The following is a 16970-nucleotide window of genomic DNA, read 5'->3' on the forward strand; positions in this document are numbered from 1 at the left end:
ATGTCCTCTATATAGCTCAAAAGAAAATAAGATAGTGAACCCATCTTAATAATCTAAAATGTTAAACGTTACTTATCAAAACTTTGGATAGTGAATCCATCTTATATAATCTATAGAGCTCAAAAGAAGACGAGATACATAAAAAACATTAATGAATGCGGTTGAGAAAATCCTCTTCGCCACTGCTAATGGAATCACCGTCATCATCACTGTCTTCACCATCACTATCACCATTATCGTCTTCATCATCACCCTCACTTACAATCTCCATAATCCCACCATCAAAGAACATACCTCCATCATCATCATCAAAATCACTGGCACTGTTATCTTCATTGTCATCGCTGCTCATGTCATCATCTCCACTGTCGCTATCGTCTCCAGCTAGTCCAAGAATCCGGTCCAGGTCATCTTCGTCGTCTTCATCATCTTCATCTTCATCCTCTGTCTCACCATCATCATCGGGATCCGAGTCATCATCTGTTGGTCTCCGCCTGCCAATCTCATACATCCTGGCTGAGGAAAACATATCATCTTGATCTTCCATTGTGATCAGCCCAAGGAAAGAATCCGTTGGTTCTGTAGCGAAGTCGAGAAGGCATCGGTCCACCGGTATAGTGGCAATGTCTGAATAGTTCACCGCGTCAAGAGTGCGGAAAGCAGCAAACAACGGATGCTTCGCACGGCGTGTGTTGACAGCAGACATCACGTCCTCAATGTTTCTCCTCAGCATTGCGTATATAACATCTCCCCTGGAGTTGAACGTAATAGCTGTCTGGTCCAGTGATGGTACACTCCGAATAAGCCTCGTATTCATATTCCTCAGGTCCCAGACCTCCGAGTTTATGATCACCTGTTATAAACATATTGAGATAAGCCAAGACATAGTGAGCTGATTTTTTGAGTTCAGCTGCTCAAACATTAACCAGAAAATTGATTTATTTTATTACCTCATTTCGAGAAGGATGAAAACCGCCGCCACCATAATCAGTAAACTGATCAAACCGTTTGCAACTATTTGGGACACGGCGATCCCAGAGATGACCATTCCACAATATTAATGAATCGCAAGGGTTGAAGTGTACAAGAGTATAGGGACTAGTCCGGGAAGAAGTGTCTGGGTCAGTGAATTTCTCGGAAAGACTGCCGGTCTCTACGTTATACAGAAGAACATCTTTTGTTGGTCCTTCAGAAGAGAGCGCTGCGATAAGTGACCCAGAGTTGCTGAACTTTGCAGCCTTGCAACCATCAAACGAGTGTTTAGACCCAACAGTTATATCAGACGCGTCCCACAACTGCACATCACTGTAGCTCGAAGAAAGCAACAGTTGAGTATCACCAGAGACATATGACTGAACAAGTGTAACCGGAGCCTGGTGACCTGAAACACTCTCTAGCATGTTACCGCTGCTAGCGTCAAATATCTTGATTTCTCCAGCATGGCTACCGACTGCTAAATGATTAGTACCACCAAGAAGTGAAATGCTTGTGAAGAGAGCAGTCTCATCTCGGTAAGATCTCCAGGATTTGAATCTGCTGAAAACAAATTGACGGTCCCTGCGATTCCCATGGACTCCACTGTAATAACTCTGAAGCTCACGGGTGCCAAGACGGTCAGTGATGTTTAGTGGAGCTTCAAGTAACCGTTTAGGTTCAGGACAGACATGCGGATGTAGGAGAGACACAGGGGGGAGAGTTGTGATAGGAGCCCGGCACTGCCTGTGTTGGTGTTTCAAATACTGGACTACAAGGGAGTCTAGTGATAACCGTTCCGAAGGCTGGGGATCGCTTGGAAGCCTTAGCTGAGAAGCAGGTGTCATCTGGCCTAGTCTGGAGCTCCCAGATTGGTTGACATCTAAAGCTGAAGCTGGTGTTTGGAAACCTGAAGCCTCCGCAATGGTTGAATTCCTACGTAAGGAAGCCGATGTTGGACAAGCTGGAGTTCGTGGTCCTAGCTCGCCCAAATTGATTCTTTTACTTGAGGTTGACATCTCTGTTTCTCTTAGCTCAGACAATTTCCGTTTTCTCGGAAAAGTTGGGGTCTTAAATTGAGCATCGGCATCAAGGTCGTTCTTCTCTGCAACAGCTTCTGATGTATCTCCACAAGCAGGATCTGAATTTGAACTACTGTTTATTCTCTGCGTAGACTGAGGTTGAGCGTCCTGGCACAAAGATTGCTTTCGTGACTGCGAACCAAAGCTGGGAGAGAAAGCCAACTGTTTCTTCTTTGCAGATGGAGCTGCATTACCTCTCGAACTAGGATCTTCTTCGTGAGCATTGACTTTGGGTTTGCTGGGGAAAAAACCACAGTTAGTACGACCAGAGGGCCATTGTTGCTGTGCTACTGGCGTGGACGTCTCCTGTGTGGAGGAAGCCAGATGTTTCTTCTTGGCAGATAGAGCCGCATTACATTTAGAGTTAGGATCTTCGTCATGTGCACAGACTTCAGGTTTGCTGTTGAAAAATCCACCACTAGCACGACCAGAAGGCCACTGCACCTGAGCTACCGGTGCAGACATCTCCTGTGTAGCGGAATATGCAATAGAAGAAGGGGGAGCCAAGGAAGGTAGAGGATTCAACTGAGCCTCTTTCAACAGTGCTGAAGCAGTTTCACCAAGACCTGATGCCTGGAGGTGCTCATGGATAAGGAGCAAAAGCTCCTTAGAATCATATGTTATAGGTGTTGCTGCGGCAATGGCAGCTCTTTCAATGCGCCTCAGTGTTGGAGTAGCAGCATCACTGGCTGTTAGTGTATTCGCATGCCCTGAATTTGTTACTATCTGAAAAACACATATAAACCACAACTTAAAATGACTGCACAACTTCAACAGAGAAACAAATGAATAGGTCAGTTGAGATGGTTACCCCTATCAGCTCAAGGGCCACCTGCGTAAGTTCAGCCTGCCACCTGACCTGATCTGTTCCACTTGACTGACCACCTGAGTCCCGAATTAGTTCTGATAAACTCCTACCAACCTGTAAACCATGTTTGGAAAGTCAAGTCTCAATCAGATCAGATGCATCTCAGAGAAAGGAAAAGAAGATAGCTGGGAGAAAGTTTTTTGCAATTCTACCTCAAGTTTAGTCAGTATTTGTGCAATTGTATCATCTCTAGCGAGACCAAGAAGTACCCTGCAGGCCAGCGCTCGTAGGCAATCTGGGGTAGCAGGGGGGTTCACATATATTCTGGGCTGAAGAAGTTTTAAGAGAATTTTTATACCATCATTCCCACGAACAGCCTCACGTGCTTGACGATAAACCTGCTCCAACTTAGCAGCAAGGCCAGCAGAACCGGTTCCTGCTCCTAAGAAAATTCTTCGATCCCCGACCAAACCTGAAGACGCTGGTGCAACAGGAGTTGGCGGAGCATTATCTGCAGGAACATCGGTTGAAGGACGGGCAGTGGCTTGGTCGGGAACAGGTTGATGATTTTGGGCAAGAAGCGGCTTATTGCTTAATGATGGTGGTGGGCAGACCAGATTGATTAGGACATTTAGTGCAGGCTGTATGATCTGCAATAACTAACGACACATCAGTCATCAGGGAAAGTATTAATGAGAAGCAGAAGAAGAAAGACAACACCCATGTGAATAGTGGATAGAAGCGGACTGCTGACCTCAGGGTCCACTATGCTGTTGGAAATATTAGTGGCATCCAGAATGACAGCAATGCCAGCACGATTGTTGCTGAGTGCGGCAGTCACAATTGCTTTGCGGCCATCAGGTATTGATGTAACTATGTGAAGAACACCAAAAGCATACTGAAGTAGATCATGGAGATAACGGTCTACTGGTGGAGTCTGCACATGCGACCAAAATATAAATACATGGTATAGACAAAATAAAGTACATGTGGAGAGTAAAATGCTACATTACCTGGCATAGTTCCAACATGGTAACATGTCCAGAGGAGGTCAAAAAGTTATTGACAGCAGGCCACTGAGTTCTCACAAAGGTCGGACCCAACTTCCTATCCTTCTGTAACTGAAGGAATACGGCATCCACAGCTTCATTGCTAATGTCAAGGGGCTTATGGGCTGCCCTAATATTAGGAACTTTTGGCACACCACCTCGGCCACTTCTGCTTGGGCGAATGGATTCCACAAGCAAAAGTAGATGAGCTCTAAAATACTGACGCAAAGCAAAACAGGTGTGAAAAGCCATCTGTTTCTCTGAGGACGTCATGACTTCAGGGGCTGATCGGTCAGAATTAGCACCAGTTCTAACTGAGGCTGCATCTTTGAGAATTGCAAGGAGTTTCTGCAAACTATTATGAGCATCAAATGCATCTAAAATGGCTCTAAAGACAAAAGCAGCAGCAAAGAATAAGGCTGAATTTTTTCTGGCTTGATCCTGGGAACAGTCTAGAAGTTCGATAGCTAATTTAACCACTTGATGTATGAGATCCGATGGAAGTGCACAGACACGCTCCATAATACCCTGCGAAAAAAATGAATGTAAGAAGAAGCCGGATTCGTATAAATTCAACGATAGTTCTAAGCAAATTTGTAATGGCGTCGTACAACTTTGCTGTCATTATTACCTGAAGAGAGCCTATGGTGTATAAGCAAGATGAGAGACCATAAAAGGTCTCAGTAACCCTTGGCACAGCAAGTAACTTCTGCAAGCCACCCCGGTCAACAAACATTGCAGCAAACTTTCGGTGTGCAGCCAAAGCGCAAATTAACTTCATTACATCAGGTAACAAAGGCGACAGTGTGAAGCTATCACCAAGTTGGGACGTACGCTCCAGTAGCGTAATGCAGACATCAACACCTTTTTCATGGAGGACAGGCCCGAGAACCTCAACATATTCTCCCAGTATCTCGAGGCACTGGATGCAATACTTTTCCTGTAACTGAGCCAACGATTCAATATCTGGAAGTGAAACTTCTCCAACATCCACAGTTGCGTCAGTTTCCACACTACTCGTACCCGCAGTCTGATCAGATGTAACACAGGTGGCATTTCTGCAACCAACCAAATAACAGAGTTAAAGACCTAAATAATCTAATATAGAGATAAACATCAGCAGAGTTAACGACATAATCTACAACAGCATAGCATGACTGACCTTGAAACCTCAGCGGCATCTATGACTGTAGTAGCTGCTCGACGAGCAGCAGCCACGGCAGCTTCTTCACTGCCAGAGGACTTAAATTCCTGGAAAAATTAAAAAAAGGAGACAATCAATATAAATATCAGGTCACCTGTCCAAGAGGTTCATTAAGGAAATCAAATTTAAAACATGCCTCCAAAGCAGTAGTTTTAACAAGCTCTGCTGCAGCATCACCGGCTGCTTTAACTGCTTCATCAGGAGCATGGGCAGCTCTAGCTTCGGTTTCAGCAGCTCCAACCGCTCTCTTTACTATATCAGTTATGTTTTTGGTTCCAATCACGCAATCTTGAAAGCACTCATCATTCTTCTCTCTTTCAATCTCCATTATACCAGACTTCATTTTCCCCAGCCATTTAGTCCCATCTTCTGCATTTCTGACATCTAAATTTTTTGATTGATCCCTATCTCTGACACCAAGACGACCTGATGTAGGAGATGCCAAGAGACTGTCTGTATCAGTAGCACCTTCGTTCACCTTTCCTCTCGCCCTAGATTTTGATCGGCTCAGTCTATTTCTTGAAGGGTCATCTCTTCCGGTATTGCCATCTCCAGGCTTCATTTTACCGTCAAAAACAGCAGGAACATTACATCTATCTCTACCATCGATTTCGAGTTCTCCTTCAGACAGTACATCAGTCTCTCTACCGGCGTCTGCCTCAAGCACATGGTCACCTTCAGCTGTATCCACAACCCTTCGCACCCTACTTCTACCATCTTCTTTTGTTTTTAATGACACATGCTTAGCCTCAGTTGTATGAAGGGCATCTCTACGGCTCGTGCTTGCCTCTCCAATAACACGTACTCGGAGATAATGCATAAGCTTAGCAGATAGTCCTGACGTCAAGACGTCTTCAACTAATTGACCACGACTTGAGTCAGATCAAAAAAACAATATTTTAACTTCAGATAGTGCAAAAAATCAAAAAGAGAACAACAAATTGAGAATGCAATATCCGTACCTCGTCAGAGAGTGAGCGAGAAGTCCAGTAGAATAAGTCTTCAACATCTCAGAATCTGAGGCCTCACTGCTACCAGAGTGTTCACCAGGAAACTTAACAGCCTCTTCCAAGACCCACTTTTTAAAGTTTTCCGTAACAGCATCATCGAAAATATAAGGATGCTGAACAAACAAAAAAAAAAGGAGTTTCGTCATGAACCAACACCAACAAGCTAAAACGTAAGGGAAACGAGCAAGAAGCTAGTAGATTCTTACCGTCCAAGTAAGCAACCAATTCATTAGCAGCCTTGCGGAGGCTGCCTTTACAGCTGTTGAGTAAGTATTCTCAGATAGAAAAGTTGACGAAATCAACTCAAAGAACTCATCATTCTCCTGTAAAAAAATAACCAAATAAGAAGACAGAACCCACTAGTACTTCAACCATTTTGTAAAAAAGACTTACTTTGATGAGTTTACATAGCTTTCCACTGATATGACTACCACGACCATTAGAGTAGAATCCATTCTCCTTTATAAACCTGCGGAAACAAGTAAAGCGTCAAGCTTTAAAAACAACTACAAATGAAACAACAAAATCAAGAAGAGACATACAGAGACTCCTGAGATTCGAGGAGGTGGCTAAGAGCGTGGAGGACAGTAGGGTTGGGGTTATTAGCACCGTTAGTGATATGTTCCATGAGCTTCTGCGCCTTCTCTATAAGCCCTTCTTCTTCTTTAGGGTTATCTCCTCCGCCGTTTGAATTCTCCGTCTCCGTCTCCGTCTCCGCCGCGAGAGCCAATTGTTCATTCTCAGCCGTGGGATTGGGGACCTCGGGTTCGTTCCCTTGCCCGTCCATTGTTAACCTCGCTTTTTACAAGGAAGAAACACCCAGAAGCGGCGATCAATCTAGACGTTGGAATAAAGAGAGAACTTTAGTTGTGGGAATAAGAAGGAACGCAGCAGCGGAGGAGGTGGCAGCTGGAGACGACAAAGGTAAACCGACTGTATTACTAAAATATAACCCGACCCGTTTTCTCATCAGATAAACCCTAGCCCATTTTTCAGTAAATGGGCCTATATAAGGCCCATAGTTACAATGCTGCTGCATCACCCGGTTTGATTCGGGGCTCCACCAGAAACTTGACAATTAATCTCTTAATCTTTTTGGAGTTTAGATATTGGTGTTCTATTTTTGGTGGTTCCGGTTCTATTCAATTTTTGGGTTTTTTTTTTCAATATGTATGGGACCATTTCAATTCTTTTTTTTTTTTTGAGTTTTCAGTTCAATTCTAATAAAACTATTAGAAACCTATCACATCTATAAATTCGAAGCCAAGTTTCAGTTTGTTTTAAGATTTCCAACTAATTTTGAATAATTTGAAAAACAATATTGATTAATTTGAATTACTTAAATAAAATATTAAGTAAATCAGGTTATTTGATTTAAAATATGATAATTTATTTATCTTGAATAAAATTATTAATTCATTTTCTTGAATAGATTATTTTAAATACAAACATAAGTTTTTGAATTATTATCTATACTATTAAAGCAAAATCCCTACTAGAATTCTGCCCTTAGTTTTTCAAGTTATTTACATTTCAATGCCATTGTCATTTTTTATTATTTTAAATAAATTTCTGCAACAATAAATACAACCAATCAGATTTTTTTATGATTAATCAAATATTTTAAAGATACTTTAGTATCCACTATATATGGAAAATAACAATACTAACTATATTTTGAAATACAATATCTAGAAAGTTACGATTATATATGATGCATGTGTTTTCCTAAAACTGAATACCCTATTTTTACTGGTCTCACCAAACGTTTTATTGACAAACCATAACACACACAAAAAATTACCCAATGGCTGTTAATATGTTGGTAAGTACTCACGTCACATTCCATAATCTCAATTAGGCATCGGCATTCGGGGTCCCAATCGGGTTTCGGTTTTGTTCAATCGGGTCTCAGTTTTTCGGGTTTATCAAAATCAGCTACATTCGGATTATATAAAAGTTCTGTTCAGGACCGGTTTAGGTTTTATCAGGTTCGAATCGGGATTAGTAAATCTTCAAAGAACCGGTACAACCCGGTGTACTTTCGGGTTTTGGGTTCCAACCGGTTCTTCGGTTTTAAAGTACTTTATTTATACCTATTTTGTAACCAAAACATAAGTAAAATCGGTTCTTCGAGTTTAAAGTACTTGATTTGTATCTATTTTATAACCAAAACATAAGTAAAATCGATTCAAAAATAAGAAAAAACATCAAACATAATTATTCAAAGTCAAACGAAAGGTAAACATTGTTATTGATAGAAAGAAAACTTATAAATGAAATCATAAAACGAAAAATTAAGTTCTCATGAAATAAAAAAAATTATTCAATGAAAATAAAACCAAAATCTAAAAATTTCAAGCCTCAACCGCCACTTTCAACCATCAACCTTCATATAGTAGATCGTTATTGTAGATGTTTAATAATATCTTAGTATATTTTGGCTACATATCAGGAATTGAGATCATATTTGGTACAAGTTCTATTTTGGCATTTTGAATGTTTCGGGTTCTATTGGATATCTATTTTATTTCGGGTTCGTTCGGATAATACTCATAACCCGAAATACCATAAAACAAGATTCATTCGGTATTTATGTCGGGTTCGGATCGGTTCGGATTCATTTTTGTCGGATCGGGTTCAGTTCAGATTTTCGGGTTCAGTTTATTTGCCCAGCCCTAATCTCAATTGATACCAGTTTTTATATGATTAAGGATTGCGTATTAGATTTAGGGATTTTTAAAAAATATATATAATAATTTTTTTAATAACAAATAAATTATGTAAAAGTTACTACATAATAAAATTTATATTATTAAACTCTTAAAAACTAATTTATATGAGTATAAATATGCAACTATTTATATTATGTATTTATGTCTAACACATGAATGTACAAACAACACAATTGTAAATAAGATAAGATTTGTTATATAAAAATTATTTAATCTTATAACTAACAAATATTTATAAAAAATTACAAAAGGAACCAATCCCGCGTTTTTAAAGCGCGGGTCAAAATCTAGTTTATAGTTAAAACTAAATATAACTAACATTTTATATCGTTCAAAAAAAAAACTAACATTTTATAATATTTTTGATATTCAGGTATTATTTGGTTTTGGGTTGGATTTGGTTTGATTTTTAGTGTTTTGGAAATAAAAAACGAGAAACCAGCGACTGAACATTGGGCAAAATGTAGGTTCGGTTTCGATTTAGAAATTAGTCGGTTAAGTCGGTTCGATTTTTCGAATTTCGGGTAAAATTGAGTTAGCTGAGTCGTCTCCACATCGCCGGAAATGGACGGAGAAGGAGCCTCAGGCGAGTCTTCGTCTTCAAATCAGCTAGAGAATTGGACAGAGTAGGTGTCGCATTAGACTTTACTTCGACTCAGATCAATCAAAACAGTTCAGAGATTCGTTTGACTTCTTTTTCAGAGAACAGGATCGGCTGAAGAAAAAACTGATCACGCACGATGACTTCCCATGGAAGTTACCATCATCAACGGAACATCCTCAGAGATCAGAGACACTTAAGTACGTTGGAGGTGTGGACATAAGCTTCTCCAAGGACGATTCTTCAGTGGCGTGCGCTTGTCTCGTTGTCCTCGAGCTACCTTCTCTCCGTGTAGTTCACAATGAGCTCTCTCTAATCCGCCTCCAAGTTCCTTATGTTCCTGGGTTTCTCGCCTTTCGTGAGGTTCGTGTTTCGTTTTCATTTGCTTCACTAAGTGTCTCAGATTGAAAGATTGGATTTTTTTTAATCGTGTTACAGGCTCCGGTTCTGTTGCAGATTCTTGAGAAGATGAGGGATGATCATCATCCTTTCTATCCTCAGGTTTTGCGTTGTGTGGTGTTGCGTTGCTCTTTAGTCTTTGCTGTTTGCTTTGTTTGTGAAAGTCTCTCTCTTTGCTCTTTGTAAGGTACTGATGGTTGATGGGAATGGGATTCTTCATCCACGAGGTATTAGTAACACACAAGCTTTCTTCTGTTGCATCTCAAACTCTCTAATTCATGGTGAAATTTGTGTTGAAGGATTTGGCTTGGCGTGTCATTTAGGTGTTCTTGCTCATCTTCCGACCATTGGTGTCGGAAAGAACGTACTATCTTTGAAACCTTTCCTGCTTGTGTACATCATATTGTCCCTATCAGTTCTTGTTTTGCCTACATTTGGATTTAATAGTTAATCTGGGATGTATCATGGTTTGTCAAGGGCAGCTGCATCATGTGGATGGCCTGGACCAGTCTGAGGTTAGACAGTTGTTTCAGCACAAAGAAAATGAGAATGAGCAAGTTATCAAGTTGGTGGGGAAGTCTGGTTTCACGTGGGGAGTAGTAAGTGACTTTGCTTGAACATTTGTCAATAAACTGCCGTGTCTCTTTGGTTGGTTATCACAAATTATTTTCAACAGGGGTTTAGGCCAACTCTGAGTACTCTGAAGCCTATATACGTTTCGGTTGGCCATCGCATATCACTTGACACTGCGGTTGAGGTTGTCAAGATGACCTGCATGTACCGCGTACCTGAACCTATTAGACAGGTACATTGCTACACTTTGATATGCCGAAAGACCATTAAAGATTATTGTGGAAAGTGGAATGTACAGCATTTACTATTTGTAGGCAGATATAAGATCAAGAGCATATCTTCAAAAGCACCAACTTCGTCTCTTAAAAGATTTGGGACCACTCGGAATGGGTAACTTTTGATGTTTCCTTCACTCTTATAGATCTTGTATCACACTGAAATCACAACTGTACACAGTAGTTCACATGTCCATTTTCTTTCTCATTCTTTTGTCTGGCACAGACTGAACATTAGTCATTAAAACAACCAAAGAAGGCTGTGAACACTTTTCCACATTAAAGATCATTCTGCAATTTCTTTACAGAGGAGCTCCACACAAGTTTTTCCTTTATTTATCTCAGTGACTCTAAACCAAGATTATTTCGATTTATCCACCGACTCTAACCAAGATCATTTAGAAGAGATGAGTCTTGTTGTATCATGTTTGTGTCCAATACATTGTATGTATTAAGCTATGTAATAATTTCCATATAGCCATGTCACATTTACTTAAAATTTGAAAATGAGAATTATGTTTATAAAATATCATTTCTCAAACCTGTGTTTAAAGGACTGGATTGGACCGATTTAATACTTGCTACCGAAATCATTTTGGACAGCAGAAAACACTTGCAATCCAGCCTTGTCCTTCTTCAAATTACCTATATTATGTTTTCTTTTTCAAAATATCCTTTGGTAACAGTAACCTAGCTACTATGCTTAACGCTATGTCTAGGGATTCATGAAACGGTATTGTGAATTGTGACTGGCATTGTAAGCCTCGATTTGTTGCTGATCCTTTTTGTTTCATCAAGCTTTCCTTGACTGGACGTTAATATGGATCATATATGTGTTATTACTCTCTTTCAACTTTTCCTAGGAGTTCAAAGTAGTATAAAGAAGGGAAGAATATGGTGACTTTTCATAGTATTAATTTCGGATCAACGTACATGGAAGAAGTTGTAAAGATCGATTTACATTTATCTCTTGCACTAAAAACAATGGACATAACTTTCAGACTTCTACTTCTTGAAACACCAAACGTCACCGTAAGCCTCAATATATATCTGTCTATCACCGAACAAGATTTCATCAACCAAAAAGTTGTTTTCTCTGTCTCATTCTATTTCCTACTTTCTCTCCATCTTTTTTATCTAAAGCGAAATGGGAGGCAGTATGATGTCCGAAGTGTATGAAAATAATAACGATGCCGGGTTGTTTTCTCTTGCAATTACCAACAATTCTCCAGTTCAAGCGCCCATTATATCTTCCTACAACGACCACATCAGGCCGTTGCTTGACACTGTGGACAGGCTGAGGAACCTGAATGTGATGAAAGAAGGGATCCAGCTTCCCACTATTGTTGTGGTTGGAGACCAATCCTCTGGAAAGTCCAGTGTTCTCGAGTCCCTGGCAGGAATCAGTTTGCCTCGTGCAGCTGATACAATATGCACTAGGGTTCCTCTTGTGATGAGGCTTCAGCGGAGTTCTAGCCCCGAACCTAAGATCTGTCTCAAGTACGGTGATAAGTCTTATTCTACAGATGAGGAACACATCACTGAAGATATATGCACAGCAACTGAGGCTATTGCTGGTAAGTTTTCTATTAAAACTAAATGTGTACATATTTAATTTAACATCATATATATATATGTTATGCTACTCCTAGTTTGTGATTATGATTAAAATTAATGTAAAATATACCCATTTTGCAGGAACTGGGGAACTCAGACACTCCTCTCGAGCTCTATGTAAGAAGGCAGAGTGTTCCTGATTTGACAATGGTTGATCTCCCTGGGATTACTCGTAACCCCGTCAAAGATCAACCTGAAGACTTATATGAACAAGTATCCGCGATGATAAAGAAACACATCGAGCCACAGGAGTCAATCATTCTCAACGTTCTGGCAGCTACATGCGACTTCTCAACCTGTGAGTCCATACGCATGTCCAAGCAAGTTGACAAGAAAGGGGAAAGGACTCTGGCCGTTGTGACGAAAGCCGACGTGCAACCTCAAGGGCTCCTTAAGAAAGTCACGGCAGACGACGTGAACATCGGACTCGGTTACGTCTGTGTCAGGAACCGTGTAGGCGACGAGACGTATCAAGAAGTTAGAGAGAAAGAAGAGGAGCTTTTCAAGAAACATCCATTCCTCTCCAAGATTGATAAAGACATCATTGGGATCCCGGTTTTAGCTAAAAGGCTCGTCGAGATCCAAGCGAAGATGATCACCCGTTGTTTGCCAGATATTGTAACAAAAATCGATGAGAAGCTGGGCAACAGTCTCCTCGAGTTGAGTAAGCTACCAGAGGTGATAACTTGTGAGAGGGAAGCTTGGATGACCTTCACGGATATCATCCGTTCTGTGGAGTCTCTTCTCAAACTACTAATCATCCAAGGAGACTACTCCGAGTATCCAGATGATGTCAACATGCATTTTTCTACTCGTTTGGCTGATATGTTAAGTAAATTCTCAAACGATCTAGAAGCTCAGCATCAGTCCGGGACCATTGAGTTCTTGATGGATGAAATCAAGGTTCTCGAAGAGTGCAAATGTATAGGGTTGCCTAATTTCATACCAAGATCAGCCTTCGTATCCATCCTAACAAAACGCCTTGATGCAATACATGCTAGGCCGGTCGAGTTCATGAGAGAGATATGGGACTACGTTGAAGTTGTTCTCTCATCAGTCATCAACAAATACTCTGAAAACTTCTCTCAGATTCAGCCTTCCATCTAACGAGCTTGTAGGAGGCTAATCTCTAAGATCAAAGAACAGTCCGTGACAAGAGTGATCGAAATGGAGAAACTGACGGAGTACACATGCAACCCTGAGTACACCACCGTGTGCACGCAGAAGATCGCTGCGCAAGCTAACTTCGTGAATGCTGTTAGCTCGAATCAATCATCCTTAACTTTAGCTGGATTTGGAACTGTTTCGATTACGCATCTGAGGAAGTATCCGTCCCAGTTGCTGCATCAAGCGTTCGACATGAAGGTTAGCATGACGGCCTACTGGTCCATCGTCGTAAGGAGGATTGTGGATAGCTTTACGCTTTACCTTCAGTTCACTGTGAAGAATCTTGTTAACAGTCAGTTTCAGAAGGAGATTGTTGGGGAATTGGGCGGAGGAGGAGACGTTGAGAAGATGCTTGATGAGTCTCCGTCTGTGGCGTGCAAGAGGGAGAAGCTTAAGAATAGTATCAAGCTGTTGAAGGAGTCCAAGGAAGCTGTTGCTGCCGTTCTTGATCAGAATCATGGTCAAGGATATCGTTATTAAGAACTGCCATTATAGATTAAAGCTGTGGATTTTGAGTTTCGTAGGCTGCTTCTCCACCTCAAGTCTCAAAATATTCTGACTCAACAGCTCGGTTTTAGATCAACTCCATCAAGACATCAAAAGGATTATGAAAGCGGGACCTCTCAGCATTCAGATTTCTGTATGGTTTGAAAGATTTTAGTGCATTCTTTGCTAGCATGGTTAAAACAAGAACATTTTAGTGCTACTAAAGTTCTAGCTACCCACCCAAAGTGTAAGAGTTCTCTCTTCGGTCTTCAGCATAAAAAAAAAAATATTGACATAACTATATATTAGATTTAAAAGCCATTGTTTATTACGTAATAATATGTGTAATCAATACAATACCTTGTAATATGTTGTAATCAGTACAATACGTAATATGTTGTAACCAATACAATATGTAGTATATATGGCTAGTGTATATACGTATAATATGTCATAGCACTATAATATGTGGACTGACTATGAGAAATAGTCCTCTGGAATGTTGTCTCCGCATCCAAGGTTAGCAACCATCTGAAACTATAAAAAGAAAAACAGATTTCAATTTAATGGGTTTTGTTAGGTTACCATTTACACAATGAATATTTTTTTTGTTTTCTTTACCTGTGCAGACATGTATTTTGTGCGAGTGTTGACGAAACGTCTCTGAAGAATTATGTCTCGTAGAAGTACAACCTTGGTTTGCAAGTCACTAATTTTGTAATCCCATGGAATTACCTATAAGAAAGACACGAATGTTATGGAATAACCTAAAAAAATGAACAAGTGTGAGCAACATATGATTTTTAAATACCGCTTGAGGTTTTGCACCCGGATGAAGCATGAACTGAGCCAAGAAGGCACAAGCGGCGGCTAGGATAGATGGGTAACGCTGAGAGCAATCTCGGTCGAGGAGAGACAAGTCCATGAGGTAGCAGCAGAGAAACTTCAACTGCAAGAAAAGATAGGGTTAGGGTTAGTTAAATAAACAAAACTCAAATTAAATTGATGTTCATATAATATTGTGCTAGAGACCGAGAGCAGATATGTAGAAAAGTAGAACTCACAGTATCATCAGCTTGGTCGTTGACACAAAGAAAGAGGTCAACAAACATTTTTGTAGTTGGACTAGATAGACTCCAATCGAAGCTACCAAGTATCGCCAGCTCCATCTCAAGTTCATCTGAGTTGTGGATACTGAGTGCCTGTGCCATCCCTGTGCCACCATACTCGTACTTGCTAGAGAAAGAAAAAAACAAAGAAAAGTTAGAAATGGGTATAAAAGTGATAAAATAAGCTCAAAATAGGAGACTAACACTGCAATGAACAGTGCTACGTCCATGACCGTTTGAGGTTGTAGATAGGCCTCCCCTTCAGCCGGTTGAAAGTTTCCAAAGTATTGATCAAAGATCAAAACTGCCAAGTGAATTGCTCCAGGGTATGGTGTAGCCCTTGCCGAAACCATCATTGTGTCGATAAGGCTGGCCCTCATGTCTTGATCAATCGGGTGATTAGGAACAGGGTCGAGCTGCTTAGGAAAAAGCATTTCAGTGTAGAGTTGTACAGAATGGTCATCATAACCAGCGTGTTCTACGGGCTGCATATCCTGAAATAAAGAAGAGAGTGAGAAAGGAGGAGACAAAATAAGTAGATATACATTGAACGCATTAAGTCACTTCACATCACAGACTTGCCTCGTTACCAATGACTTGCGGCTGTGGGACCTGTTCCTCCTGATTCTGCTCCGGGACCTGATTCACAATGCAGGCAAGGGAAAAGATGATGCGAGGACGATCGGAATAAGGAAGAAGGAGAAGAAGGACGAAGTTCTTATAGTGAGCGGGAAAGTATCTGCTTTTCAGTTTTGCCGAACACGAAACCACCCTCGAAACTCTCTTAATATTACTCTTCTGCCACTAACCGCTTTTTACTCGCATTTCTCACTTCCCGAATGGTTGGTTGGTTATGAAGGAAAATCAAGGATTTATTCAACCAAATATTTGTTATTGATCCAACTTAAAGTAGTAAACATGAATTTAATTTGATAAGTTTATAGAAACTTTAATGCAAATCAGTTATCCGAGCTCAACGATATCCAAAGGAAAGTAAAAAAAAAATTCCAAAGTCGCAAGAATCTGAATCATCCATCGATTGACACCCACAACTAAGCTTTAATCGACCTTCCCATTCTCGCAAAATGCTCTGTTAATTTTACCAAACAAAAAAAAATTGTGTCGCGAGTTCTTAACAAATATAGGAACCGTCTACTTCCAAAAAATGTGCAGGCTCTAATATACACTAGAAATTGGATCAAAGGATATGAGGCTTATAAACATGGTAAATAACTCACATTATAATTTGTTGTATAGTACTATTATCCTTAATACTAATTAACTGAATTTTTTGAAATTTACGGAAGATGAAATCGATCTTGAAGAGGAGACATTACCATCTTTTCAGTCCATTGCCAATGTGGAGGAAGATGAAGATGCTGAAGTTTGAAATGTTTTCATGAATTTGTGTTTCGCTTTACTACAAGTTGGGATTTCTTGTTTAAGTTGCTTGACTTTGTTTTCAGTACTATAATTTTGTGTTTTGCTTTGTTACAATGTGAGATTTTTTGTTTAAGTTGACTGATTTTGTTTTCAGTACTATGAATTAGTGTTTTTCTTAATGAAAATTTGGTTAAAACACCATGAACAAGACTAAGCTATGAATGACCAAATCAGTAATGAGACTAAACTATAACAATGTTACAATGTAAGCAAATTTTAGAATATCTCATAAAAGTAGAAACTGCATTCACAAAAAAATGCAGCTATTTTTACAAATTGTAGAACTCACATTCCTCATATTTAGAAATTTAATTAAAAGTATATTGTACTTTCTAAAAAAAAAAGTAAATGAACTTGTTTAATTTTGAATTCAATTTATATTACCTAATTTTTCGTAGAAGATGAAATCTACTTTTCGTATAACATACCTTAAAATTTTA

At 39.9% G+C, this 16970-nt stretch overlaps 3 protein-coding genes and 1 pseudogene across 6 annotated transcripts; 2 read left to right on the plus strand and 2 right to left on the minus strand.

The window, feature by feature from the left end:
• Positions 1 to 27: 27 nt before the first annotated feature.
• Positions 28 to 7048, minus strand: LOC106424184 (DDB1- and CUL4-associated factor homolog 1). 2 transcript variants are annotated; one of them, XM_022690015.2, is made up of 13 exons: positions 6668 to 7048; positions 6519 to 6594; positions 6332 to 6448; positions 6078 to 6238; positions 5252 to 5987; positions 5074 to 5162; positions 4543 to 4969; positions 3876 to 4439; positions 3617 to 3799; positions 3075 to 3521; positions 2866 to 2976; positions 951 to 2780; positions 28 to 853 (listed from the first exon to the last, which is right to left on the minus strand). In XM_022690015.2, the coding sequence occupies exons 1-13, from the start codon at positions 6910 to 6912 to the stop codon at positions 149 to 151; spliced, it is 5691 nt and encodes a 1896-aa protein (XP_022545736.2). In that variant the 5' UTR covers positions 6913 to 7048; the 3' UTR covers positions 28 to 148. The 2 variants fall into 2 exon arrangements, with proteins under 2 accessions (XP_022545736.2, XP_013720379.2); XM_013864925.3 differs by having other exon boundaries at positions 3075 to 3512; positions 6668 to 7047.
• A 2156-nt stretch (positions 7049 to 9204) lies between these two features.
• On the plus strand, positions 9205 to 11235 carry LOC106424148 (endonuclease V). 3 transcript variants are annotated; one of them, XR_007315849.1, is made up of 9 exons: positions 9205 to 9486; positions 9563 to 9824; positions 9900 to 9962; positions 10048 to 10087; positions 10160 to 10224; positions 10343 to 10459; positions 10537 to 10665; positions 10752 to 10823; positions 10935 to 11235. XR_007315849.1 is itself a non-coding variant. In XM_048738917.1 (9 exons), the coding sequence occupies exons 1-9, from the start codon at positions 9425 to 9427 to the stop codon at positions 10937 to 10939; spliced, it is 819 nt and encodes a 272-aa protein (XP_048594874.1). In that variant the 5' UTR covers positions 9244 to 9424; the 3' UTR covers positions 10940 to 11235. The 3 variants fall into 3 exon arrangements, 2 of the variants coding, with proteins under 2 accessions (XP_048594873.1, XP_048594874.1); XM_048738917.1 differs by having other exon boundaries at positions 9244 to 9486; positions 10748 to 10823; XM_048738916.1 differs by lacking the exon at positions 10935 to 11235 and having other exon boundaries at positions 9223 to 9486; positions 10748 to 10834.
• Positions 11236 to 11855: 620 nt separating this feature from the next.
• On the plus strand, positions 11856 to 14129 carry LOC106424172 (annotated as a pseudogene).
• A 326-nt stretch (positions 14130 to 14455) lies between these two features.
• On the minus strand, positions 14456 to 15090 carry LOC125576942 (cyclin-A3-4-like). Its single transcript, XM_048737490.1, has 4 exons — positions 15043 to 15090; positions 14790 to 14927; positions 14600 to 14713; positions 14456 to 14515 (listed from the first exon to the last, which is right to left on the minus strand). Exons 1-4 carry the CDS (start codon positions 15088 to 15090, stop codon positions 14456 to 14458), a joined length of 360 nt encoding a protein of 119 aa, XP_048593447.1.
• Positions 15091 to 16970: the final 1880 nt, after the last annotated feature.

The sequence above is a fragment of the Brassica napus genome, chromosome A8 (assembly GCF_020379485.1).
Source record: "Brassica napus cultivar Da-Ae chromosome A8, Da-Ae, whole genome shotgun sequence".
In the NCBI taxonomy this organism is placed as follows: Eukaryota; Viridiplantae; Streptophyta; class Magnoliopsida; order Brassicales; family Brassicaceae; genus Brassica; species Brassica napus.